The sequence below is a fragment of the Trichoplusia ni genome, chromosome 22, assembly GCF_003590095.1.
Source record: "Trichoplusia ni isolate ovarian cell line Hi5 chromosome 22, tn1, whole genome shotgun sequence".
Lineage (NCBI taxonomy): Eukaryota > Metazoa > Arthropoda > Insecta > Lepidoptera > Noctuidae > Trichoplusia > Trichoplusia ni.
Genome location: NC_039499.1, coordinates 229,465 through 255,829, shown reverse-complemented (window position 1 = coordinate 255,829; position 26,365 = coordinate 229,465). Strand labels below are relative to the sequence as shown.

General features: G+C 34.9%; 5 protein-coding genes across 8 annotated transcripts; 2 read left to right on the top strand and 3 right to left on the bottom strand.

Annotated features, from left to right (window-relative positions):
- The first annotated feature begins 329 nt into the window (after positions 1–329).
- On the top strand, positions 330–11,656 carry LOC113504602 (cyclin-dependent kinase 11B). 3 transcript variants are annotated; one of them, XM_026886992.1, is made up of 12 exons: positions 330–610; positions 1,156–1,311; positions 1,697–2,460; positions 2,603–2,821; positions 2,960–3,194; positions 3,280–3,457; positions 3,863–4,045; positions 8,954–9,098; positions 9,344–9,465; positions 9,744–9,968; positions 10,049–10,267; positions 10,688–11,656. In XM_026886992.1, exons 1-12 carry the CDS (start codon positions 534–536, stop codon positions 10,892–10,894), a joined length of 2,730 nt encoding a protein of 909 aa, XP_026742793.1. In that variant the 5' UTR covers positions 330–533; the 3' UTR covers positions 10,895–11,656. The 3 variants fall into 3 exon arrangements, with proteins under 3 accessions (XP_026742793.1, XP_026742794.1, XP_026742792.1); XM_026886993.1 differs by having other exon boundaries at positions 2,597–2,821; positions 3,286–3,457; XM_026886991.1 differs by having other exon boundaries at positions 2,597–2,821.
- On the bottom strand, positions 11,438–15,601 carry LOC113504606. Of its 2 annotated transcripts, none has more exons than XM_026886999.1 (3): positions 14,672–15,601; positions 14,098–14,250; positions 11,438–11,925 (listed from the first exon to the last, which is right to left on the bottom strand). In XM_026886999.1, the coding sequence occupies exons 2-3, from the start codon at positions 14,239–14,241 to the stop codon at positions 11,749–11,751; spliced, it is 321 nt and encodes a 106-aa protein (XP_026742800.1). In that variant the 5' UTR covers positions 14,242–14,250; positions 14,672–15,601; the 3' UTR covers positions 11,438–11,748. The 2 variants fall into 2 exon arrangements, with proteins under 2 accessions (XP_026742800.1, XP_026742799.1); XM_026886998.1 differs by lacking the exon at positions 14,672–15,601 and adding an exon at positions 14,463–14,590.
- Positions 15,602–15,815: 214 nt separating this feature from the next.
- Positions 15,816–18,580, bottom strand: LOC113504603 (argininosuccinate lyase). Its single transcript, XM_026886994.1, has 8 exons — positions 18,442–18,580; positions 18,074–18,271; positions 17,521–17,745; positions 17,327–17,427; positions 17,044–17,237; positions 16,586–16,929; positions 16,199–16,386; positions 15,816–16,027 (listed from the first exon to the last, which is right to left on the bottom strand). Exons 1-8 carry the CDS (start codon positions 18,448–18,450, stop codon positions 15,865–15,867), a joined length of 1,422 nt encoding a protein of 473 aa, XP_026742795.1. The 5' UTR covers positions 18,451–18,580; the 3' UTR covers positions 15,816–15,864.
- Positions 18,581–19,732: 1,152 nt separating this feature from the next.
- LOC113504605 (tRNA methyltransferase 10 homolog A) lies at positions 19,733–22,162 on the top strand. The gene is made up of 4 exons (XM_026886996.1): positions 19,733–20,516; positions 20,833–20,979; positions 21,686–21,791; positions 21,872–22,162. The coding sequence occupies exons 1-4, from the start codon at positions 19,992–19,994 to the stop codon at positions 22,021–22,023; spliced, it is 930 nt and encodes a 309-aa protein (XP_026742797.1). The 5' UTR covers positions 19,733–19,991; the 3' UTR covers positions 22,024–22,162.
- Positions 22,163–22,316: 154 nt separating this feature from the next.
- LOC113504604 (serine hydrolase-like protein) lies at positions 22,317–25,035 on the bottom strand. Its single transcript, XM_026886995.1, has 3 exons — positions 24,602–25,035; positions 23,618–23,828; positions 22,317–23,226 (listed from the first exon to the last, which is right to left on the bottom strand). Exons 1-3 carry the CDS (start codon positions 24,695–24,697, stop codon positions 22,541–22,543), a joined length of 993 nt encoding a protein of 330 aa, XP_026742796.1. The 5' UTR covers positions 24,698–25,035; the 3' UTR covers positions 22,317–22,540.
- Between the last annotated feature and the right edge of the window lie 1,330 nt (positions 25,036–26,365).

Genomic DNA, 26,365 nt, shown 5'->3' with positions numbered 1-26,365 from the left:
TCAGCAAAATTTCGAGTCGCGGGAAATTTATATTGGGGTAACGTGACCATATTTCTCGGTGAAAACGAGCGACGAGCGACTCCATGAGGCCGCACCTTAATTGTTGTAGGTCATCTCTCAGCTACGAGCTTACTATGCCATCATTATATAGTTTTATTTTCGCTTACGAAATATATGGAAATATCATTTAAACCTGAGATCGAAACCCGAAACAGAGTTTAAGATTGAAAAAATCCAAGGAAAAGGCCATAATACTAAATGCATAGATTTAGTATCTAAGACTAAATGTAACGCCATAGAGTAAAATATTCTATCTTTAAAAAAAAACAATTCTACTAAACAAAATGGCGTTACTTTCGAGCGTGAGTGTGTAAAGAATTTTACGTTCGTGGTACAAAGAAATTGTATTTTCCGTATAAAATTTTACTCTTGGAACTTATTTACTTGTTGTATTTAGTCATAGTGGTTCGTGGTTACAGTTTCGATTCCCGTGTGTTGGTTTACTCTTTAGGATTACTTAGCAAAGTTCGATCATGAGTAATTACGAAGATGATCAGAGTGAGGATGGGGAATTAGCGCGTAGCCCAGTTCATGACGAAATGGACTTCAGGTATGTTATTTTATGCGACTATTGTTACCAACAGTTTTATTGACAAACGTTATTAGCTTTCTGAAAGATTTTATTAACGTATCATGTCATAATTCTAACAAAGTAATCCGGAACTACTACACTGCTTTGATTGCGTTGTTTCGTTACATATTTCTTACATTTTCATGTAAACGCAGTTCACATGTTCACATGTTACTTTCGTTTAAACCAAGTAGAAATTTTGGGTTCGATCATCGGTTGCACGATTGATAAACGATTAATTACTCAACGTTTTAGTCAAAGAATTCATTTTCTTTGCTTTTCAGCTGCCCGTTTACAAGTTGGGCCAAAGCGTATACGAACGCGTTGCATGAGTCAATTTTTCTGTAATTTGTTTTGTCCTGTTATTTTCAACAGCTTAAATAACCTATGATGTTAAGGTTATATAGGTGAAATGGTAACATAAAATTATGTTGCTATGTCTTTAGGTTTTCAAATCCTCTATAATTCGTTATAATTTGGTATTCTTATAGTTTTTTCTAAAATATACTTATGGTGATTTATAGTTTATCTGATGAAGATCGAGACAATGCTGATTCCTTGATAATAAAGCCTCCTCAAGCAGTGATTCGTACTTCACATCGAGATAAAAGAGGCCATAAGCGGACTGCAAAAGATAGATATAAAGATACTGTCAGGAAAGAAAAGAAACATCTGTACAGGTAACTTTACTTTATTTATAGTACATACTAAACAATATTTTCTTATATCGATTATTATTGCCAAAGTGCTTCTGAATTGTTATTTAGATTCTGTATAATAGCATAATAAATAATTGTATAGCTTTTAAATATTTGCATGTGACTGTATAGTTTTTCTTAAATCTGTTGAAGCCGATTTAAAGCAGAGTTTGAGTTTTGCTAAACTGTATAACATTTGCTAAATACATTAAAGTAATTGTCTTTAAATTGTGCATCAAACATTAAACTTATTTTCTTAGGTTCCTATTCTTATAACATTTTATATATCTTATATTATGTGCTTTAAGGTCTGTCATCCTACTGACATTGGGAATGTTATAGATCAATCATAAACCTTTTTCAACAGGGAACGAGATAAGTCTGACAAAACTAAACGAGAGATTACTAAGAATTCTGATCGTGAGGATACGGCCAAAGACTACTATAGGGAAAAACCATATTATAGAGAGAAAGAACTATATAGAGATAATAAAGAAACATTTAGGGACAAGGAGGCATACCGAGAAAAAGAAGCTTATAATAGAGATAAAGAAATGTACAGAGAGGGCAAAGAGGTTTACAGAGATACTAAAGATATGAGGGAAAAAGAATTTTACCGTGAGAGAGAAAAAGAAATGTACAAAGAAAAAGAAGTCTATAGAGAAAAGGACCCTTACAGAGAAAGGGAACATTTATACAGGGAGAGAGACATGTACAGAGATCCTTCTTTTAGAGATGCCACTAGATCTAGAGATGTCTATAAAGAAAAGGAAATGTACAAGGACAAAAATGAACAGCAACGAGACATGTATCTAAATCGCGATAGACAATACAAATATTCAGAGGCTGAACGGAAACACAATGAAAGAATAGAGTCCAGATTAAGATTGTTGGCTGAAGAAGGCCACACAAATCATAATAATGAAAAAGAAAATAGAGACAGGACATCTGGAGATAAGGAATTAGAAGACTTAAGAACAAGATTATTGAATAAAAGAATATCAAAAGAATTACAAGGTCAAGATGTCAAGAAAGGTTCTGATTATTATGAAAAGGAAAGTAAACCTTCTTCTCGTCATTCATCACTAGATAAACATCAAGAGCATAGGAAGAACAAAGTTTTGTTTGCCGGTAAGGATGCAATAGTTTTTATTTTTTTGTTTAGTCATGATATTAATGCATATTACTAAAAATTTCATGAATTAATTTAATGGCAACTGTATGAATTGTTAAAATAGTTAAATAAAGATAAAAAACTTTGTTTAAGATAAAGAAAGGGAAAAAAGAAAACATGAATCGCGCACAGAATTGGAAGCCAGGAGACAAGAGCACCGAAGACGCGGCAAAAAACGTTCTGTTTCACCTGATGATGCAGCCACTAAGAAAACCAAGACAAGTAATTCACCTAACTATGGCGATTCTGTGGTTACCGTATCAGATTCTAGTGATGTAGAAATGAAGAGTGAATCACCACATTCAGAGCATGAAGAAGGTACGCAGTTTGGTTACATTGTTGGATTACCCTTAAGGCCCTACTTACAGCATAGTAGTCACTTTTTCTCTAATAAGATCTTGTCATTATATAAAATTAAAGGTTTCAGTTAGACTTTATAAATTATATTTATTTCAGGTGAGCACACAAACAGTGAAACTGATGATGACAGCTCAAGCACTGAATCGGACTCAGCAGCAGACTCTAAATCAGAAGAGGATGAAGAAAATAAGGATGATGAAAAGGCTGAGAAAGAAGACAAGGAAAAAGAACGAATTAACGAGAAGACAAGACCACCATCCAAATCAAAGTCAAAATCACCAAGCCCCAAGTCCAAGCATGACTCTCTACCATCATCTCATGGCTCACACAGGTAATTAAACAAATTATTTTGCTGTACTTTAATTCTTTGTCATTATTTATCAAGCCTACCAACACTACATTAATTTAATTTTAAGTTTCAGGTCATTATCCAGATCTAAGAGCAGAAGCAGATCCCATTCGTTCTCACCTCCCCCTCCTGGTGAAAATGGAAAGCCTGCTGAGGAAGAAATTAAACCTAATGAAGATGATGAGGAAACAAGACAGAGAGAGGAAGCTATTAATGCCCTGCCACCTTACTTCCCTGCACTACAGGTAAAACATTTCTAATTGTTACCTATTATCTAGTAAACATTTCATAACTTCCAGAACTCACTTTAATCATCATCAGAATCTCATGCTTGGACAATAATCAAAAGAAAAAAAAAAACTGTTATTTTAATATAAATGCTTTATTCCAAAAAGAAAAGCAAAATTACTTTTCAGGTGACTGGAGGAGAGACATTCTTATAAACCTAGACTATAAATGCTTGGCTCATCAGAATATATTAAACAGACTTCATACTTTTGCAAAACCAAGTATTACAAGTCTAGTTAGAGATGGGTATTATGTTCAGGTCTCACACTTAGCAATGTAAAATGCTAATTAAAGATGATGTATCGGCCATATCATATCATTTTATGGATAAGGTATTAATGGTGTATTAATCGTATTTATAGGGTTGTCGGTCAGTTGAGGAGTTTCAATGTCTAAATAGAATAGAAGAAGGCGCATATGGAGTGGTTTACAGAGCACGTGATAAAACCACTGACGAAATTGTTGCTCTAAAACGACTCAAAATGGAAAAGGAGAAGGAAGGATTCCCCATCACATCTCTGAGAGAGATTAACACATTATTGAAGGTAGGATCACATTTTTATTCTTTATACTGTAAGCTCACTTGAGCCATCACAATGCATCACTGCTCTTTTTTAAAAGGTATTTCTTTTAAATATTTTTACTCTTTAATATGTGCTAGCGATTGAGCCGCGAGCTGTGAAGCACTCGATGGCTCCTGTGTTGAATTCATGTCATTAATGCCTTGTATTTTATTCCAACAGGCCCGGCACCTCTTACCTGCAAGAGGGTTGTGCTAGAGGTGTGACCCAATTGCAAGGGTTAACAACTTCGATACACGGGCGGGCCTAAGTATCTTAGGAATTTATTCCAGGGGGAAAACCCTTCAATGCTTTCTTCTTGTTGCGTTCTACATCTGCAAATTTGATGCTCGACAAAAGTAATTTCCAATATACAATGCTTAGAATACGAACATCGAAGGTTACATTAAGATAACGATGCAAGTACATATTATGATCATCAAGATAATCGCCTCGGCTTTGTCTACCAGAAACCAGTAACAGAGGTAAAGTTAGGGGACACTACTGTAAGTGAAGGAGAGTATAACGATGTGGTATGACATAGATAACGCACTTTTCTTTACGATAATGTTTAACGAAAGTCTTTTATTAATTAGTAAGGCGTGCTTTACCTTCGCATTAGAACGTCCAGGTTTCCAGCATAATCCGTATCATTATTTATTTTGAACAGTCAGAAAAGGGTGAATTGATCTTATTGGAACTCTTATTTTGAGGACAAAAAGCATGATATGTAAATTTCTCATTTTGTCAAAAATAGTTATTGTTTGCAGTTGGTGAGTATAGATTGTTTTGTTTTAATATAATGCTTACACATTATAAAGATTTTTGTTGCCAAAATACAAACAGCTAGTGTGTTTGTTTATTGATGAGTTAAATAATTGTAAATACATATTGTTTAACAATAATTCTACAAAACTGTATAAAACTATAAACAATAAGAAGGCTTTTGTTATGATACAATTCGCCAGTATATCTTGCTCGAACCATCCAGTGTCAATCATATTCTGTTTTTTAACCTGTTTGTAGAAAGATTCGGTTATTCAACTAATACTAAAAATAAATAGTAAAAGCGATTAATTCTGCCTTTTCTGACTATCAAAGTTTATAGCGAAATTTACGCATAATGGTCGTTATTTTAAAATAGTCCTGTAAAAATCAACCATTATGCGTCATGGGCTTAGCCTCAGAGTTTTGAGTTCGTCAAGATGTTTGACTCATACACGTAAATTTTGATTTGACTCAAACAAAATAGTTTAATGCAACAATAATATGATTAATGTTCGAGTCAAAAACAAAATCAACATGTTGCAGTCAAACGGATTTATCGATTCCGGAACCTTTACACTTCTTTTTTTAATTTGTATATATGTTAATAATGTAACAAGCTTACTTACAAAAAGGTAGGTAGTTTTAACTTAAGCAAATACACTGATATAATATAAAAAAGTGTTATGCTAGTGCATTTGTACGTTAATTATAGTTATGAGACAGCTTACGGCCACATATTTATATGCTCAGATTTCAGTCGGCTTTCAAGCTGACAAATTTCAATTATTTGGGAGAAGTCCGACCTTTTACAAGTTAAATTATTACTACTTTAATATGCTTGAAATTTGGCTGAAAACTTTACTGAAACTGGATAATCGGTACATAAAATATTTGACGAACAGCTGAGGAAATCGTTAAATTGTGGTGATTTTAAATTAACTACATACCAAACCACATTTTGATAATAAATCAATATAATATTATTACAAGAAATTTACTTCTAGCTTGTTTATCTCTATGTAAGTAAAAGTTAAGGAACGTAGTTAGCATGCACATGGTTTATAGTAGAAAATACCGTAAACCATGTATTTTTTGCGTATTTCTATATTTTATGAAGACGCTTTAATGGATATTAATTTAATCAAAGTAAAAGAGTACTGAAATGCGTCCTCGTAAAATGATAAATGTGTGTTTTCAATATTTTTTGGAAATATTACCAGGTTGGCATCCTCCCAAACATGGCAGTATTTACATCCTAGCTTATCGTCAAATATTTTTTCAACCGCAATCCAGGAAAATCCAAGAGCGAAGTTCCACTGCAGATGGGTTCAACATCGAAATCTTGCTAAGTGGCCACGTGCTGAACTTGAAACATAACTTAGCTGAAATAACCTTTTCTAGTATCAGACTGTTAGAAGGCAAGCTTTTGTTTTGGTTCAACCGTGGGTTTTACAGCTAATGAACCAAAAAAATAATAACCGTAATTTAATATAATCGCCTAAATTCTATTATTCGTTGCTGGGTTGCACATAACACATTCACTCTATTAAGACTAATTACACTCATGTTGGTTTTAGATCTTATACCTCATCATTAACGATCATACAGCAGCACGTACTGCAGAAGTATTGGGTCATCCATGATAGCACAGATGCCTCCGTCGCAGTAATTTCAAAGGTGCGACAGCGTCCGATCTGGTGCGTGGTCGTTGGTGGTGATAATCTGAAATATCTCGGATACGCTCTTTGATTAAAATCAAAGCTGATATCTATGGCCTTAAACAGTTTCTGTTTTGTAGATTTTTTACTTCTTGGCATCTGCATTTGCTTTTAAACATAATAAATGCTTGGTCTTTGTAGTTAGTTTAAACGTAAAACACAAGTTACGTGTGATTGTATTGTAGTGCAGTCGTTCAGAAATGTTCGACCTGCTTTTTTAAGTGTAAGATGTGTTATGATTTTCTCGTTAGATGTCTTGAGGATTATTTCAGGTTGATTCAGCGTCTGGAGACTTGTGTCAGTTACATCTGGTTTTCGGTGCAAATTACAAGACTAACGTTATTAATACATGATATATATGTAAAGCTTGTTTTTTTAAAGATGATTTGTTTATTAGAATGCGTTATTGCGGAGTAACTTTCGATGTTCGTAAAATTCTACCAACTACTATTATCGAATAACAGAAAGCAAATAAGATTTTTGCGTGCACAGCGAGCCCTTGTTGTGAATACAGTATAAGGCATGTTACATTCATAATTGTACGATGTCGTGGAAGTCGTAACTCATTTTAGTTATATGTACTGCTTAGTTTAACGACCACAACCCGGAAACTTCGTAAACAATCTTCCATTCCACCGTAGGGTAAATCGACACGTCTTCGGCGAGGAAATGAAATGTGTAATTAATATTTTTTACTTATTAAGTTCTGCATTGGTTTATAGGAATTACAAAATGTTTCTGGCAAGTGATTCATATTTATTTATGAAGATAATGGTTGTGGAAAGTATCTTGAGCAATATTTTATATTATGCATTGCTTACAAAAACTTCCATGATCGTATTTACTTCTTTCATGTGTAAACTATGTTTATTAGCTGTAAGAAAACGTAAAAACTTATAAAATTAAAATCACGTACACTGTATTCAATTGTTAAAGCAACATATTCATAAATATAGTGTTCATTACGTGATGCGCGTGTTGCGTGATTTTAATTATCTTCAATCACGATAAGGGGTATTACTATCAATGGTTTAATTAAATAATGTAGACAACTTAACGTCCACTAATACTATGTGTGCATGTTACTGTCAATGTTTGTTTTCGTACTTTAATTAAACCGTTGATTGATAATTTACTTATCATGAATATTAGACTATTCCATGTGTCTGTTGACAGGAGTACAATCTATTGGTTTTGTCCTTACCCACAGTCATTTTGTAACGATTCAATTTGTTTAAGAGATTACTATATTGTGATTTGCTAAACATACCTATTGCGGATTTGTCTTGACATTTTTGGAATCAATATGTTTAGAATGTTTAAATTTCTTTTCAACAACAAAATCGTGCAATACCACTTTTAGACTAAAAATGTTCACTTCACAATATGTGTACGATATATTTATTAACATTTTTATTATTTTAAAAGTTCACACTGTATCCTGTGCAGAGGATACTAAATCTTTTTGCAAACTATATTTATCATCAATCGATCCATAAATTACAGGCTATATTTCGTATTTTGTTATTATAAATCCTACATGTCTACCATTTTTTATATTGTGTATTAATTATTATGTACACGAATTACCTCACCTTAAGAGCTTAGATTTATAGGTACATATTTTTGTAGCATATTTGCCAAATTATTACTCTGAACATTTCAAAAATTCCATGTGAATATTGTACACAATGTACACAACATTGTCGTGTATGAAAATTGCATGAAATAATTAATATCACATTAATTTCATGTAAATTTCATATCAGTACACAATTTCTGGAATATGTGCAGTGAAATAATATTTTGGATTGTCTTTATTCGTTTTGTAGCAAATATGTTCATACATATAAAATCTATATAAAATGTTTATATGTATCTATCACACAAAAGTAAAATAAATCACACATCTTTTGTCATTGTAGTGTTGTCGATTATATGTTATATTGCAAAACAAAACATCCAGTGAAGATTGTTTTTGCAACTTCGGAGACCGCTTTGTCTAGAAGGGCTAAATTGATTGATATAGTAATCTTCCGTTAAAAATATTCATCAAGTATTGTTTTATTTTCCAAAAAAGTTTGCATTAAATAAAGTAAATTTATTGCTCGGATTGCGACCTGTACACTATAAAAAGTTGCATATTTTCGTACACATAATAACCGCTGTAATTTCAAATAAGAATTTTCCTTAAACTATACAAATGTACTTCATGTGGAGCTAGATATCAAAATGGATTCTGATATTCACCCGGTTCTCCAAATCCATTTTTGTGTATGTATTGTGAAGCCTTCATTTTTAGTGTATGTTATGCTCCATTGGGTTAATGTAAATAAGGTATTTTTATGAAATAAGGTTGTCTTTGCCGTCGTACTAACAAGTCGCACATTCTGTTCCGCTGTTGCAGGGCCAGCATCCTAACATAGTCACTGTGCGCGAGATCGTGGTGGGTTCCAATATGGATAAAATATTCATTGTCATGGACTATGTTGAACATGACTTGAGGAGTCTTATGGAGACGATGAGAGGAAAGAAACAAGTATTTTTACCGGGTATGTTAAAAATGTTGTTTAACGATTTAAATTAATTGAGGGCCGATTTTCCAATCGCCAGATAACTTTTATTCGACGAATATGTTTGACCCTTTGACAGCTTTTGTATAGAAAATATGTCAAACGGCCATGTTCATTCCTCAGATAAAAGTTATCTGACGATTGAAAAATCGGGCCTTAGTCCAATAAAACTGTGCACGATCTGTTTCCGAAAGTGTCTGAATGATCCTTATTTGTCTTCACAGGAGAAGTTAAGTGTTTAATGGTTCAATTACTAAAGGCCGTTCATCACCTACACGACAACTGGATCTTACATAGAGATCTTAAAACTAGTAATCTTTTGCTTTCGCACAAAGGAGTTTTAAAGGTGGGTGTTGTGTGTCTATACATTACCAGCGTTCGGCGGCTTCGCCAGCGTGATCTGACTGACCAAGCCTCTCTTATTTTATTCATGGTTTTAGTTACCTCCGCACCTTCATTTATGGAAAGTAAGATAATATATGTTGTGTGTTTTATTGCGATGCTAAATGGTTGCTATTTTTAGTAATCCTTCATAAGTTAGTTTTGTATGTGCTGATTTACTTTCTACTGAGAAATTAACGTTGTTTGGACATGTGGTGAACTGACATGTGATTTATTTTATAGGTTGGAGACTTTGGGTTAGCCAGGGAGTATGGATCCCCACTCCGCCAATATACACCAATTGTAGTGACACTATGGTACCGTGCGCCCGAATTACTCTTGTGCTGCAAGGAATACTCGACGCCTATCGATATATGGAGCGTAGGCTGCATATTCGCTGAGTTTATAACTATGAATCCATTGTTCCCGGGGAAATCTGAAGTAGATCAACTCAATAGAATATTTAAGGTACTGAACTCTGCATTTCTTTTTAATCATAACTAGCAACTATTTACAGAATAATGTGTAATATTGATTATTTTTTGCAGGATATGGGCACACCATCAGAAATGATTTGGCCTGGTTACAGTGAATTACCTGCAGTACAAAAAATGACATTTGCCGAACATCCTTCTGGTGGTCTTAGACAGCGAATAGGTTCCGAGCTGCTGACTGATACAGGCATGTCTTTGCTGCAAGGATTTCTAACATATAATCCAGCAAGAAGAGTGACGGCCGATGCAGCGTTGGAGCATGCCTACTTTAAGGTAAATATCGATTTCAAATGACATTATCATGAAAAAATATGTAGATTACTAGCTGTTGCCCGCGACTTCGTCCGCGTGGTTAGAAGATATGAGTTATAATTTATACCTGCCTTCTATCTATCTATCTGCCTTCAATCTATCTTGTAGGATTCAGTCAGCGTTTGCAATGTAAGCGCAAAAAATGTGCTTTTTTACGACCTCACATTAGAAACCTCAAAAATTGTAGCCTATGTGTTATTCTGATGTATAAGCTATATTGTGGTAAAGTTTCATTCAAATCCATTCAGTAGTTTTTACGTGAAAGAGTAACAAACATCCATACATCCATACTTACAAACTTTCGCCTTTATAATAGTAGTAGGATTGCATGGGCATTGTTACATGTGGATTGATATCTGACGGGGGTCTCTGTGTGTACAGGAGCAGCCGGTGGCCATCGAGCCGGCCATGTTCCCGACGTGGCCCGCCAAGTCGGAGGGCAACCGTCGCAGCACGCACAGCCCGCGGCCGCCGGCGGGCGGCGCGGCCTACGCGCAGTACGCGCGCGCCGACTCGGACGAGGCGCGCGGCTTCCAGCTGCACCAGCGCTCGCTCAACGTGGCGCCCGGCTTCTCGCTCAAGTTCTAGCGACGGCGCGCCGCCCGGCGCGACCACCGATAGACTTTTCACTCATTTTAACTAGTGTAATGTCGTTCTGAACTAGCTTCGTGCTCGACAAATAGTTATCTCAATACGTGCTGTGGGTACTTTAATTGCAGAAGAAAAAGCTAGGTTCCATTACCGAGGCTATGATGAATAAACACTAAAATCCCGTGCAAGCCCCAGGCAGAAGCAGATAATGTTAATATAAAAAAAAACTAAACGAAGATGACCATCATCATGTGACGGATTAATAACAAAATTCGATGTTAGACAATGATCAGAGTTATAAATGAAAGAAAACTGCCATTTTTATAAGTATTCTATATATTGCAATTAAATCATGCAGTCGACATTTGCAAACAACGTTATAATAGATAACAACAAGCTCATGTATATAATGTTATTTGATGTACTTATGAATCAAATACACAATTACTTAAAATTTAAATATTTCCTTGTAACTCTTTGCCATTGTTGATGTATGTATTTGTAATATAACATAAAAAAAAATATTTTTTCATTATTATATGTAAATGTATCTAGAGTCTGACGCGCAAAAGATTTGTTCGTTTTGAAGTATGTGTCGGCCAAATGTTGAATGCACATAATGTTTCAAATTATAATTCAACATACTTGTGTAGTTACACTGTGTAAATACCTCGTATTTTTAGTGGTGAACCTCAATGAAGGTAAAATTAGTGTAGAATTAAAAATATGGTACAATAATTATATGTTTTGAAACGAAAATGCTTTCTTGTTTAAATACAGAACCCCAAGTATTACAAATTAAATTGAAATTAAGGACTTTAAAACTAGAATGCCAAGGCTATGATCACAGCCTAACGTCCTGCGTCATTCAGGCCTTTGGGCAAGGCCAGGAGCGAGTTTATTAAGTCTGCGTTGCGTTTCCAGGCTTTGTATTTCGTGTCTACCAGTGAGTTTGTTTCAATCACCATGCGTTCGTTCAGCATGTCATCCCTGTAGGCGTTGATCATTGAATGAATTTGGCGATTGAACTGAAAATAAAATATTGAATTAACACTACGCTTGTACAAAACCTTACTATTGTTACTCTACATTCTACACGTATTATAATATGGTAACCCAACAAGCTATTAAGAGCTGATACAATTCCCAAATTATATCGCAGCATAAATGACTATTGCGATAATCTGATATCTAAAAAAAAAATTTACTATTTGATATGAAGAGTAAACAGCATAATTAATTTGTTAATTAAATATTCCAACCTCTCTCGAGTGCCTGAGAGTGTTATGCAAACTATTGTTAACCCTATTATCTAATCTGCACGTTCCCGTGATTTTATCTATTTCGAAATTGACCGCCACAAATAAAAATGCATTCGGTACCGGTACAAACGACTTGATAGGCTAAAAATTAATAACAGGTTTTATGATGCCACTGATGCGTTACCCGACACAACTCGTATCCAGTGATAGTGAGCTTTTATCTTAAACATCTGTACTTACAAAGTTACAACATAGAATATTTGAAATCGAGTACTAAGTTTATGTACTCTTACGTTTTATAAATACATACTAAATATTGAGATAAAATTAAATATTCTATCCCGTCGCACGTGCGTCAGTAGATATGACGTTTTACGGTAAAGTCGAGATCTCCCATAGGATTAAATAGATATGAGCGTTAAAAGATCATGATCATATTGTTATAGATTTGCATAATTAGATTTAGATATGCGACCGCATTTTCCCCTCAGCAAAGCATACGTTATTGAACCTCTCGTGTGTACATAATTTTGGTCAATAGGTTGTACAAAGTTAACTGTTGTCCTTCCGTTCTTAGTTCAAGGTGGTCGGACCCGCTCAAAGTAGCTATAAAGACAAAGTCCAAACTTAGATCCAGCTTTCTTTTTCTGTTCTTAAGGCTTGTATTCTCGCTAGTGACCTTCTTCATTTGGACGAGTGCGGGGGTGATATAGATGCAGTATTTATACGGGACGCATTTTTAAATAGTTAATATAGAAATCAGACATATTTCTCAATCAATTATTTTCGATTTTTTTACTTGTGATGCCAATAGAAAAATTATGGCTAAACCAATTTACGTATCATATCATGTAGATTACTAACTATTTTTTGCAGATATAAATTCTCTGTAAGTGCCGACGAAAAGCTGTTTCATCTGCACGCTTTTTTCAAGCTTTTTACGAAAGAGCAGCCTTAACGGACACTCAAAAACTTGTGCTCGGTCCGAAACCCGCAGGGGTTGCCACTTGCCATTAACTGAATTTAGGCCAGGGCCCCGATTCTGCTATGTAAAGTGGCCGATTAATGACTGTCAATTGCATTAAATTCGCACTACTCTTATTATTCTGAGCATTTTTCAAACACAAATATTGGAAATTCAGTACGGGACGGAACACTCACGTTCAGTGCAATAAATTTCCAGTTATTGTATTAAAAAAAATTTTAAGAGAATAGGAATAGTTTCAAATTTAATCCAACTGCCATTCATTCATCAGCCGCTGTAAATAGCAGAATTGGGGCCCTGGTTGGAGGCTTGTATAGGTACGTCAATAAGTCTGGTAAAGCAGTCAAAGCCCGCGCGCAAGAAATGTGCCGAGACCATGTTAAAAAAAGTCTTTTGACAAGAGCATTTCACTAGAGTTTGAATTATTGACTTATTATGTTAATGAAATCGACTGCACACAACAAAGCACTTCACACGTTTTGGTCAGCTGATGTTTATACATAATTGCATTGATATAAATGATATATAATCGTAAATAATATAACTCGATTTCGACTCGATTTCTTGTCGAGTAGGTCAAATAAGCACACCAATATGTTTATGTATTTCGGTAGAAGTATGGCAGTTATGTTGGGAATGTGCAAGGTGGCTACGGCTGGTTTTGGTGCGTTGGATGCCTAAAAAAGGTTGCCAAGTCCATTTTTTTGTTAGATAGAGGCACGTTACCTACACATTAAATATCCCTTCACGCAAGTCAATTTGCGATATCAATGAGCGTCAACATTGAAACTCGTCATAATCTACCTAATAGGTACGTAGGTAAATCACAAACTGCTGCTGCTACTTAAAACAAAGTGTAAATAATAGAATACATTTACTTTACAATTATTTGAAAAATACAAGAAATGAATCATAAAAGAGTAGGTATAGAATCTAATAATATTTTTTTTTACCCTTTCATTTGTTTCGTAGGAGTCCGGTACGTCTTCTCCGTACAATCCAACTTCAGGCTCCTCCTTATAATTGCTGGCCGATATCTCAGGAACAAGAACCAGCGCCATCAGCAGCAAGAGTGCACGACGAAGGAAAACCGCCATGGTGAGTAACTAAAAAATTACAATAATTTTGTATCCACTATCACAGAAGTAAAACCATTATTTGGTATTGCCTGAATTTATTAAAAGGTCTCCTCACCTACTTAGCTATTGATATAAATAAACACAATTTTGCAAAGATACATATTTTCTTTTAAGACTGATCCCTATACATCGATCACCACCAGCGGTACCTTAAGCTAAAATTGATATCGCTGGTTTACCTTATCACTATCTGGTAAGCTCGCTTCGTTTATTACCAATATTATTACACTCACAAATTTAGAGCACCTCATATAAGTGCTGCCGCTTAGGGCGCCGCTATCTTATTAAGTATTTTGATATAACGATCAGGATATTTATTTTCCTTATATATTTTCTGTAGGACTATTTTTTTTTATATTAAAAACAAGGACAAAAAGTCACTACTCACCGTATAGTTCAAAAGTTTTAAATAAATAAAATAAAATTTGATTTTGAACACACACTTTCACGTAAGAAAAGTATGGATAAGCCCGAGTGCACGATAGGTGCAAATATTATGGTGCCCGTTCGGCTCTCTGAATGGTAATGGTGGAGTGTAGCGGCGGCGGTTAAATGGGAAAGCATGGTGGGCGGCCGGGGGGTGAAGCCTCGTTGTTTTTCTCGCAGGGCGCGCAATCGGGCGGAAGCGGTGCGACGGCCCACGGACGGTGCGCGGGACAGCTGGCGGTGGCGGCACTCCGCAACCCTTACAACCCTTCGTTGTCCGTGTACTTGTCAACTTAACTTACGTCATACTTTTATTTTTACTTATCTATTAACGATATTGGCATGTAATTTATTAGCGTTCATAGATTTATATTTTGTTTTCCTTGTCTGCCACTGTACTATAGCTACCGAGTAGTTTAAATTCTTATATATAATATTTGAAAATTTATTTCGTAGCCTTATTTAGGTTAAACTGTTAAGTATTTTGTTGGTGATCAATACCTTAATCCAAAGATTTCTGTCCAGTTAACCCAGTTTACCGGTATAATTCTTATAATTATGTGACTAAGTATAAAAGGGAAATCGAACTATTCGTAAGAACATTAGGCATTTAATCAAGACTAAACGACCTATCATAGAGAAGAACAATCGCCGTATCCTAATTGGTTCCCTTGCTGTTTACTTTTACGTACGTGTTCCGATTAGATTGATATCATCTGACGTAGGTGCCGAAATAGTTTCCCATTTTTGAAGAAGATATATTTCAACTTCTAGGTTTATGACGCGATTAAACTGGGTTCGGTCGATCGGCTTGTTTAATTAAGTTACCTTTAGAGAACACAAACATGCTGTAGGTATACAGTAGTATACTAGCTGTCCCAGCAAACTTTGTTTTGCCATAATGCGAAAAAAAACTGTACAATTATACGAATGAAAAAAAAAATGCTCTTGGGGGTATGAAAATACATAGATGTTGTCCGATTCTCAGTCCTCAAGCTTTTACGCACACGAAATTTTATGAGAATCGGTCGACCCTTTTGGAGGAGATCAATTTCGTACACCGTGAGACGAGGGTTTTATAAAATGGACACAAGAAAACAAAAAAAAAAACGAAAAGAGCACATTTTATTATTTTTTTACCATACTTCATAAGGGTTAGTGCTTGCATAGCCACTGTTGGTTTTCAAGCCATTTGCGCAGCGTACTTATTTGATGGAGTACTGCTGACTTCGCGGTGCCTCCCAAACTAGTGTATTGCTCCACACTTGTGTCCCAGGAGAAGATAGCTTCGAGTTCATCCTTTGATCCGAATTCGGGACTGTTAAAAGATTTTAGAAGATTTAAAACACGTTTAGGTATGTACTATAAGAACCAGTGAAGATTTCTTAAAAAAGTAATATAAATTCCAGAAAGTAAATTCGTTCGCTCTCCAGCGTCGCCTTTATTAACTAACTTCCAATTATTTATAAATAAGTACCTAAAAACTTACCAAATATTATAATATTCTTCGTAAGGTAACTCCTTGAGGGTAACATTAAGTGCAGTAGCGCGGCGCAGGACAGAGCCCACAAAGTGATGTGCTCTTCGGAAGGGAATCCCGCGGCGGACCAGAGCATGGGCCAAGTCTGTTGCCAGCATACCAGGGTCGAGAGAACTCAAAGCCCTCTCAGAGTTAACCTGTAGAAATGAATGGATGGGTCATATTTAATTATATTTTATACGTTGACTACAGCGAGGCAGATCCAAGCTTTATAATTACCAAGCTGGTCATTCTCGGCATAAGAGAGACAAGTGGAAGAAAAGTAAGAAGGCCTTTTACCGACGAAGGGACGTTTTCGGCAAGAAAATAATAATAATCACAAGAGAGTTTACTTACTTCCATAGTTCTGATGGTACCTATAGCAACTGTCAAACAGTCCATCAGTCTATCGTAAGATCTAAACAGAAGCTCTTTGTCTGATTGGAGATCTTTGTTGTATGTGCTTGGTAGTCCTTTCAATACGCAGCTGAAGGACAAAGCATCCCCGAGTAAGAGGCCTGCGGCACCTCGGATAAGCTCCAAGCCGTCCGGGTTACGCTTTTGAGGCATCAAGCTGGATCCAGTAGAGAATTGATCAGAAAAGCGTACTATGTTGAACTCTTGAGTGCTGTATATTATGAGGTCTTCTGCTATTCTGCTCAAATGCACGCCACACAATGATGCCCAATTGAAAAACTCCACTGTAAAGATAATAAACTTCGAAGGTTAAACGATCAAACAAAAACTTCTATAGTTAGTTTAATGTTTCTAAGTAACGTTTGTGTTACATGGTTAAGTCTGTGTTTCATGCCTACCCAAATGATCCCTGGAACCAACGGCAAAGATAGAGTTAGGAGTAGCATCTTCAAAGCCCAGGTTTCTGGCCAGTCTAATTCTGTCAATGGCAAGAGCACAGCCTGCGATAGCACCGCTTCCTAATGGGCAACGATTAAGTCGGGTCTTCTGTTCTTCCAGTCTGGTCACATCATCGACAAGTGCCCAAGCATGACTGAAATACGAAGTAGGTACTTTAGGGATTGTAGCTAAGATATTGCCAAGAAGTGTGCATACGATTACCTAAGTAGTTTAATTACATACCTCAAGAGGAAATGACTCCACCGTATTGGTTGAGCGCGCTGCAGATGAGTATACCCTGGCGCAATCACATCTATTTCGTTGCTAGCTCGGTTTACCAAAACCTGGCAAAAAAAGGTTAGTCAAGGATTTTAGTAAGCTGGCGTACACTATTAGGCACTAATCTTAAAATGTGGAGTTTTAATAAAAAGTTATACCGTTATCAGCTCCTTAATTGCGTAATGTAACCTGGGCAAGGCACCCAGCATCCACAATCTTGTATCGGTAGCGGACTGGTCGTTTCGACTGCGAGCTGTGTGAAGCCGAAGCGCGGCGTCACCAGCATACTTAAACAAACGACGCTCAACCACCGAGTGGATATCTTCCTCAGGATCATTTAAACGACCATTATCTTTCATCTCCTTTTCTACATCCGTTTCGACCTGGAAATGTTCTTAATATAAGTTTTTTACTACTTGTATTATTAGCAATTTAAGAGATTTAACCTGATTTATTAACATCATAGAGTTTTCTATTTTTCTACTCTCATTGATGTTACCTAAGTACGTAAATAAGTACCTACTACCGGTTCGATTTGAAATGAGCAAGACGTTTGCAAAAATACATGATGTAGATGTGCTTACACTCTATGCTATTATTCTATCTAATTTCGAAATTAGATATATATAGAGAACATACTTTAATTTTTAAATTTTTAATTATACTTATTTCACTACAGTCACAAATATGAAGCACACGGTTTAAGCTTACCTTATTAAGCCCATCCTTTATTTCCTTATAATCCTGAGCATTAAGGTGTCCGCTCTGATGTAGCTCTTCAGCCCAACCAAGGCTTCCTTGTATGTCTTCATGAAATAATCGAGAATCAACTGCTAAGGAGTCATTTAATCTTCGTAACACTGCCGAGGGTTCCTCTTCGAAGCATCCCCCCCAAAGTTGATACCTATCCTACAATTTAATTTCAATACTCGATACATTTTATTAAAACATTGATTATGCTTAGAGATCTTCATTATTTTTAAGGGCTCGAAAGAAGTTTTAGAAAATAAGAAATTATCAAATTCGCTTGTAAAATATTCTATGCCCCGTACAATAAAAATAGTAAACAAGATACTTACAGAAGACATTATCACAAGACAACGCTCCGTCTGAGATAGGAATTATAAATAAATGAGTAGGTAAACGAGAGTAAGTCTATTTATTATCTTGTGTTCTCCTATCGCGGAGGTTAAAAAGGTTACTTAAACTTTTATATATAATTTTTAAAGTTTCAATAATGCTTACTTTATTTTAGGTACTTATTTCCACTGTACTGTCTAAACCTTAGAAGACTACCAATTACTTTTCATATTAGCATTTGTTTGTAGCAAGTTATTGGTGGACAAAATTAAATTAATATTTTGATTATTGTTGTTTATAAGTATGTTTGTCTGATATGACTAACGCCGCCTCTACACGCAGGCGGATGCATTTGCAGATGGCATCGGCGGACGCGTCCGCCGACGTGTAGAGGGGGTGACTCGCTCGTCTGCGGTAGTTATTTGACGTCGGCAGAGGCGTCCGGCACATATCCGTTGTTTGTCGTTTTTTGTGGCACAGATCAAAGGGATCTGGCGCGAGTGAGTGGTCAGTCCACAGCCACACGTCTGGCGACGCATCAGTGTTCATCGGGAAGCGAATGAGAGTGCACGCGTTACATTAACCGTTTTTTTTTGCATTGCCTTTCTTTCTCGTCATTCAAATTCCTGGAGATGTATCAAGCTGAAAATTTCCTGTGGAATCTTATAATAAATACCACAAAAATAAACATTTTGTAAGAACAAGAATCATTCATTTTATTTAACTGTAGGTAGTTAACAAATTGAGTTGAGTTTACTGTAGGTCCTAAATAAACAAATAGCTGCAGCAGGTAAGGTCACCATATCCATTTTGCGTGCATACGTGTTGCATCTGACGAGAACCAACACAGACTGATCGATCTACGTATGTGTGGACGGCTCGCAGAGATTCATCTGCGGATGCGTCCGCCGACGTCTGCAGACGCATCCGCCTACGTGTGGAGGTGGCATAAGACTCTCGTGCGGGATTTGTTGTTTACTTTGGATTTCCCAATTGAAGATCGATCGAATTGTCTGTAGAACCATAATTTTCCTGCAAAGTTTCTTGATGCCTTATTTGCACGGAGACAAAAACCACAATTATGGTTGCGTAAAAATGCTCTTTATTTCGTGAAATTATTGTTCTTATATTTAAATTTTCATTTTAAAACTTTTATAGCCTGTTATTATGTAAGTAAAATACTTTTAGAAGACTGTTTTATAATTTTAGTGCTTTAGGATTAAATTAGGATGAATAAATCCTAGAGTATACTGTCTTTGATAAATCCTGATACGTTTAGTTGTTCGACAACTGACAAGCAGGCACAATGACTTTGACAACAAGTATAACCTAAAATTTAAGTTAAAAGCAATATTTTATTATTGTAATCCAGTAAGAATTGGATTTATTAACATTTCTGTTATTTGTGACTTTCAGAATAATTTGTTACAAATTATAGTGATGTTTAAATAGTAATTTTATTTTAATACACGTATATAATAAGTGTATTGGACAGGTATAATTTAACTTGAAATCTAGTTCCCAATATCTAATAAAAACGGGCTTTGCAATGAATAATTCAAATGATACCACTTCTAAAGATTGTGCTACTAAAAGCAACGAATATGACGAAAGAGATTTTCCACAATTTTCCCTATTCGACATAACAATAGATTCTGGTTTAAAAGATGATGATGGCAATGAGATCCCAAGACCATTTACAAAAAATCAAATGCGTAAGTGGTTAAAAAAAGTGAAATGGGAAAATAGGAAGGCGGAGAAACGAGCTACAGAAAAAGCAAGAGCAAAGGAGAGGCGGAGAGAGGCAAAAGAAGCAAATATTGACCTAGGGCCGAACAGAAAAGCACTAAAGAAAATGAAATTGGAAAGACCGAAAAGAAGTACTGCAATAGTAATAGATCTTAGTTTTGATCATTTAATGATGGAGAAGGATAGGTTTAAAGTAATAAAACAAATACTCCGATGTTATTCTATAAACAGGAGATCGGAAACACCAGTGCAGTTCCACATTACTAGTCTAGGAGAAAAATCTAAAAGTGATATGTCAAGGCATAACGGGTATGAACATTGGGATGTAAGTAGCGATATTTATTGTATTTGGGTACTTGTCTTAACTTTATATGAACACTGCATGATCTCGTAAGAAAATATTAATAACCTTATTTGACATCGTTGATCAATTCTTTGAAGAGTTGACAAAATTCATTTTGTAGATATGGTAGTTAAGACATGTAAAATAAAAAAAATATTCTTATGTTATATTTTCATAATATTATTGGAATTAGCAATGAAACAAATGTGTTTAATAAATAATTTAATTTTTCATATATTTTCTTAGAAAATAATAAAATATCTTACACCTCACAAAAAAAAGTATTATTATGTTACAGATTAATTATCATGAAGAGCCATACCTAGAAGTATTTCCTAAGGAAAACATAGTCTACTTAACAAGTGAATCAAATAATGTAATTGAAAAATTTGAAGAAAACACAGCTTATATCATTGGTGGTTTAGTTGATCACAATAAACACAAGGTGAGTTCAGATTTCCAATTTTTTAAGACATATTTACAGTAGTCATGAGTCTCACAGTTTTTATAGGACTTTGTTCTAAATCCACTCAAAAAGTTTTGCTATTCCTGATGTAGGGCTTGACTCCACATCTTAAAGTTATATTACAGGGGTTGTGCAATAGAGAGGCCTCTCTATGCCATGTATTGGGCAGTCACAGAATGACAAAAATATTACTTTGAGATGTGATGGTAGACCCACATATAATAAATATGTGCTGCTAAAGTCCTAAAGCTGCTAAAGGTAATTACGAAATGTTGAGATTAAAATGCAGTATAATGATCATGAATATTAAATGGCAGTGTAACATATACCCTGAGGTAAAGACGATCAATAGTGTATACAAGAAGAGAGTTTATTATGACAGTATTGGAATTTTAAAACTTTGTTAAGTTTCATTAATGTTTTTTTTTCTTTTATACAGTAAATTTTTGGTTTCACCAAATACTTAGCAATAAATGCTTGCCCTTTCAATGAATCAAACTTACTACAGCACATACAGTGCCGTGCAATATACCCACTGAATGCAGTATAAAATTTGTGTTTTATGTTAGAAGATATTTAAGCACTGTAGTCATATAAATGTACAATAAAGTGAATATCTAAAAAATATGTACTTAATATCCATATTTCACAATGACTTAATAATGATATCTATTTCAATTTTCAGGGCCTTTGTCATAAAATAGCTGAAGAACAAGGCATAAGACATGCTCAACTCCCGTTAGACAAATACATTAATATGAAAACTAGGAAAGTCTTAACAATTGATCATGGTAAACATATTTTACAAGTAAATAAATAATAATATTAGAGTTTTGAAGTTAATAATAATATCTATATTTTTTAATTACAGTATTTGAGATTGTGCTAAGAGTATGTGAAGGAATGCCTTGGCAAGAAGCACTGTTAAAGGTACTACCCATGAGGAAGGGAGCTTACGTTTGCGAAAATCTTAGTCCTTCAAATTCTAGCAATGATATTTCATGTAATGGTGAGGATTCATAATAATATTAGCCAAAACAAATATGTATCCTTATATGTAGTGAGTAATAAATAATATTCTTATTAAACAACATGTATTGTACTTATTTATAACTTGGTAACAGTGGATAATACTTGTAGAATAAATAATATAATATCACATCACACATGTTTTAGTACCTATTATACCGTACATACAGTTATTTATAATTACTAAATTATTATATCATAGGTAGTTAAAAATTAATATCATCAATTTAATTCCAAGCAGGAGAATTATTAAGAGTGTAGTTCCTTCCACCTTCTCTCATTTCTCGTTCAAGATTATTACATTTAAAAGGTTTGTACATTTTAGTATATCCAATACTAAGCAACTACTGTACTTTAGTCTTTGCTGAATAGTACTAACATGTAGTAGTAATTCAGTTTAGTGTTAACCCTGTCTGGTAAACACCTTCAATAAATAAATCAATTAAGTATTCTGATTTCTTTATGTTTAAATATTTTTTCAGACTTTTAGACCTGAAAGTTGTCTAGATGATCACAAACTTAAATTATTTTTCTCTACAAAATTTTTAATTAGAGGTGCTAACACTTCAGGGTTGTTCAAATGCACATGATGAGTCCCAGGTACAAAGTGAAATTCGTATTTGTCATTCAATTGTTCAATTAATTCTCTCATTTCAACTGAGAACGGGTCTGCGGAAAATGGCGAGTTTATCGCCTTCACGTATAAAGTAGGAGCCTTCAACCTCCTGACTAGAGCTTCAACAAACTTTCTATCTTCAGGAGTGAATAGTATGTACTTCAGCCGTGAGTCGCGGCTGTAATAATATTTAGTGGGGTCCGCCTTCGACTGTTTTACACCTCTTGTCAATAAGTACTTTACACTCTCGAGATCGACAGACTTCCGCGTTCCATAATGCCACTTTTTAGTAACTTCTTCAATAGTGTACGCTGGCGGCTCTTTCTCGAGACGTTGCAGCGCAGTTAGTCCTTTCACTATGTTAGTTGCAAACTTATTTAAAACTAAATTTAAATCGTAATCGTCGTATATCAAACTGTCCACTGCTATAAAGAAGTCGACGTCGTCGGGGAATATGCAAGCAAACCTCATCGATGCTATGGATCCCATTGAGTGACTTAATAAAGACACTTGATCCCATTTAAAATGGTTTTGGATATATTTTATGATTCTTGGTAGTTCCCATTGAAAGTACTGCGCCCCTGAAAATAACAAAAAAATATAATAATAAGTATGGTGGTGGCATTAGTATCAAAACATGTTTAACTAACCTAAATCGGCTAAAAAAATTAGCGTAACGTAGTGCGATTTCTGCCCAAGCCAGCATGCAACCTTGATTATTTAATCTAACATTTAGTAAAAACTAGCTTTTCGCCCGCGGCTTCGCCCGCGTCGAGGTCGGTTATATCGCGCTTCCAAGAGAAGTTTTCAAAAGTCCGGGATAAAAACTATCCTATGTTCTTTCTCAAGGTCGACTCTATCTCTGTACCAAATTTCATTAAAATCAGTCCAGTGGTTTGGACATGAAAGTGTAACAGACAGACAGACAGAGTTACTTTCGCATTTATAATATTAGTAGGGATAATTATTTACCGGCAGGAATCCTTGAGGACAATCCATGTCCAGGGAAGTCTAAAGCTAATATAGGTCTGTCTTTAATTATCATCGGTATCAGAGGATCCCAAGTGCCAGCATTGTCTTGCCAGCCGTGTAGAGCCAGTATGGGGCGCTGGTCACCACTGCCCCATAACTTTCCCGCGATGTGACCGCAACTTGTTGGGATCTGGATTTCTTTAATTGGTATCTACAAAAAGAAGAATGAGATATATTCATATATAAATATCAAAATAAGTTATTCCATTTGTGGTGTTTTAGCATGGGTAACTGGGAAAGGACCTAAAAACAATTAATATCGATACAGCCTTTTACGTTAACACCCTAAACTGCCATATTAGGTGTTAAGGTTAATTATGCGTTATTGATACAAGTTTGATATTGTAAAACGGCCACACTTGTAGTTTCGGACTTTGGCCGAAGTGGTTTTCACTGAACGTAGTAAATCTACGGATAGAAATCGAATGTTAGTAATAAAAAACAAAAATTAAAAACGTTCGACGTTGGAAGATTATTATAAGATACTATGATGATATAATTTTTAAACTAAATTTTGGAATTTTGTAAAATGGGTTACGTTGGCATGCAAATGACTAAAGTGATATCTATAGGGCTATAGGCTTTCTAAAAAAACTTTTAGGTAGGGGTTTGCCCAAAAAACATGAAGTCTTCTATGAAAATTTAATTGAATCATTAGGGTATTTATAAGAGCAATAAGAGTTTTATATGAACCAAAAAATAAAAAAAAAAACAAATATCTATAAATAATAAAACAAACTTAAATAAAAATCTAGGTTTTTTTTAAATCGTTTACCTTCAGTTAAAACGTTAAGTTTAGTTTTGTTTAGTATAGTAAAAGACAATAGTAATGTTTTACAATATTAATGGTCATGATGTAAATCAATAATAAACATGCACTAGCATTCAAGCAACCTATTTTTATTTAATCCAAAATAAACTCACCTGAGAATGAAGTTTTTTATACACAACTGGTAAAGACGACTTTAATTTTGGGACACTACAGTTCAAATTTACACGGAAGAAAATGCTTGTGGCCATTTTTGTTAAAAAGATTTAACATCCATGGAACTCTGTCGTATTATTAGTATTACTACACTTCTATTTGTGCAAAATAGAAGCTAGGTTTCATAGAGGTTATGTTTTATCAATGACGGAATACAGACACACTGTATTACTATTAACGTCACTTCATCAAACGATATAAATTCTATTAATACTTGTACGCTAACTGAGTATTATATTCATTAATATCGTTACGTAAAGTTTGCACAATTTACTCAGTTACTACAGTAAAGAACGAACGGCTACGATCACATGCGCGTTCGGCGCGAGAATAACATTGCCAAGGCCGTGCGCTATGTGTTTTATGTATGGAGTGTTGAACTACGCGGACTTTGTACCATCACTAGTTCACATCTACTAAACGTCTATTTTGTAGGTCTATAATCGGTATTCAATCAATAATTCATTAACTCTAGTTTTACAATAAGACGAATGAAATCTTAAAAATAGCATAGATACTAAATTTTCATCAGGTTTTCATATTTTTATTTCTAGCCATAAAATATTACCAGAAACAGATTAAAAGGTGATAGGCGTGTTAAACTACATACATTTCACTGTCTAAAGTTCACATGAAATAATTATCGTGCATGACAATCTAGACTAGGGTAGACGTTGTAAATGCAAACATGACCAATAAATGACGAAAAAATACTCTCTGTTATGTAATAAGGTAACGTTAATTTTGTAATTGACAAATTTGAAATTTAGTTAGGTGACCCTAACACCTAAGGTAATTGGTATTGATACGTCCTAAAAGTATGGGCGAACAGACGAGGCAAGAAATCAAAATTTCCTGATTTTGGCGCCCCTAAATTTTGAGCCCTTAGCCTTCGCGCCCCTCTTACTACCAAGTAGGTACTTATAAAAGATAGAGCCCCTTAATGTTGTTACCTCGGTCTAAATATACCCACATTTTTCTCATTTTTACACTCACCTTCTTGTTTGTTTGTTCCGGTTAGATTTTTGCAACCCAATTTTGAGGCTCTTCGCGCCTAAAATTTTCAGGGTAGCTTCAAACTATAAAACCGTCTGGACCAGTTTTGATAATTTGAATGGAGTAACAAATAAAACGTGGGTATTTAGATTTTTTATCTCATTCATCATTCATCTCTCATTTGTCCTCTGGCCTTTGGATTTTGTAACGTTGATTTATCTTGTCTCGCAAGTTTTTTGCATTGTTGTCCACTGCGAAGGCAAATCGCGATGTCCTATGATTAGATGCTCAGTCATAAAGATAATGACGAGGAGTGTTACGTCATCCGTCTAACTGAGGTTAACTGAATGATACCTTGAAGGAATGGTTAAGTGATGTAGAAATATTATCGTATTTGCCTTTAGAAATAATGCTAAATGTGACAACAGGAGACAGGGTATTTATCAATTTGTTAAAGAGAATCATGTAGGTATTAAGTGAATCGAAAAGATACGTGAATTTATTTAATAATGTTTTTAAATAAGAATTTATTTAATGTAGTTATACTTTAGTCTTGAACAAATAGATAAGTATATTATTATCTAAAAATGTGAAACGAACTTGTGGCGTGATACTGGTCTGTCTTTCGTCTGTTAAATTTATTATTACGACAAGTATATCTATCTAGATAATAAAACTAGATTACTATATTTATGATTGTAACGTAC

What these genes read in the sequence shown, in the direction of transcription:
- LOC113504605 (XM_026886996.1), top strand. Translation starts at nt 19,992, where the DNA reads ATGAATAATTCAAATGATACCACTTCTAAAGATTGTGCTACTAAAAGC. An exon ending in TTGATCACAATAAACACAAG is followed by an intron (nt 20,980 to 21,685) that starts GTGAGTTCAGAT and finishes TTCAATTTTCAG; the next exon opens with GGCCTTTGTCATAAAATAGC. An exon ending in AGTCTTAACAATTGATCATG is followed by an intron (nt 21,792 to 21,871) that starts GTAAACATATTT and finishes TTTTAATTACAG; the next exon opens with TATTTGAGATTGTGCTAAGA.
- LOC113504604 (XM_026886995.1), bottom strand. Translation starts at nt 24,697, where the DNA reads ATGGCCACAAGCATTTTCTTCCGTGTAAATTTGAACTGTAGTGTCCCA. An exon ending in ATAAAAAACTTCATTCTCAG is followed by an intron (nt 23,829 to 24,601) that starts GTGAGTTTATTT and finishes TTCTTTTTGTAG; the next exon opens with ATACCAATTAAAGAAATCCA. An exon ending in GTCCTCAAGGATTCCTGCCG is followed by an intron (nt 23,227 to 23,617) that starts GTAAATAATTAT and finishes TGTTATTTTCAG; the next exon opens with GGGCGCAGTACTTTCAATGG.
- LOC113504606 (XM_026886998.1), bottom strand. Translation starts at nt 14,534, where the DNA reads ATGAGGTGCTCTAAATTTGTGAGTGTAATAATATTGGTAATAAACGAA. An exon ending in GCTTACCAGATAGTGATAAG is followed by an intron (nt 14,251 to 14,462) that starts GTAAACCAGCGA and finishes GTAATTTTTTAG; the next exon opens with TTACTCACCATGGCGGTTTT. An exon ending in CCTACGAAACAAATGAAAGG is followed by an intron (nt 11,926 to 14,097) that starts GTAAAAAAAAAT and finishes TTTTATTTTCAG; the next exon opens with TTCAATCGCCAAATTCATTC.
- LOC113504602 (XM_026886991.1), top strand. Translation starts at nt 534, where the DNA reads ATGAGTAATTACGAAGATGATCAGAGTGAGGATGGGGAATTAGCGCGT. An exon ending in CTTACTTCCCTGCACTACAG is followed by an intron (nt 3,458 to 3,862) that starts GTAAAACATTTC and finishes TCGTATTTATAG; the next exon opens with GGTTGTCGGTCAGTTGAGGA. An exon ending in AGATTAACACATTATTGAAG is followed by an intron (nt 4,046 to 8,953) that starts GTAGGATCACAT and finishes CCGCTGTTGCAG; the next exon opens with GGCCAGCATCCTAACATAGT.
- LOC113504603 (XM_026886994.1), bottom strand. An exon ending in TAAAGGATGGGCTTAATAAG is followed by an intron (nt 17,746 to 18,073) that starts GTAAGCTTAAAC and finishes GAACATTTCCAG; the next exon opens with GTCGAAACGGATGTAGAAAA. An exon ending in GAAGAATATTATAATATTTG is followed by an intron (nt 16,028 to 16,198) that starts GTAAGTTTTTAG and finishes ATCTTTTAACAG; the next exon opens with TCCCGAATTCGGATCAAAGG.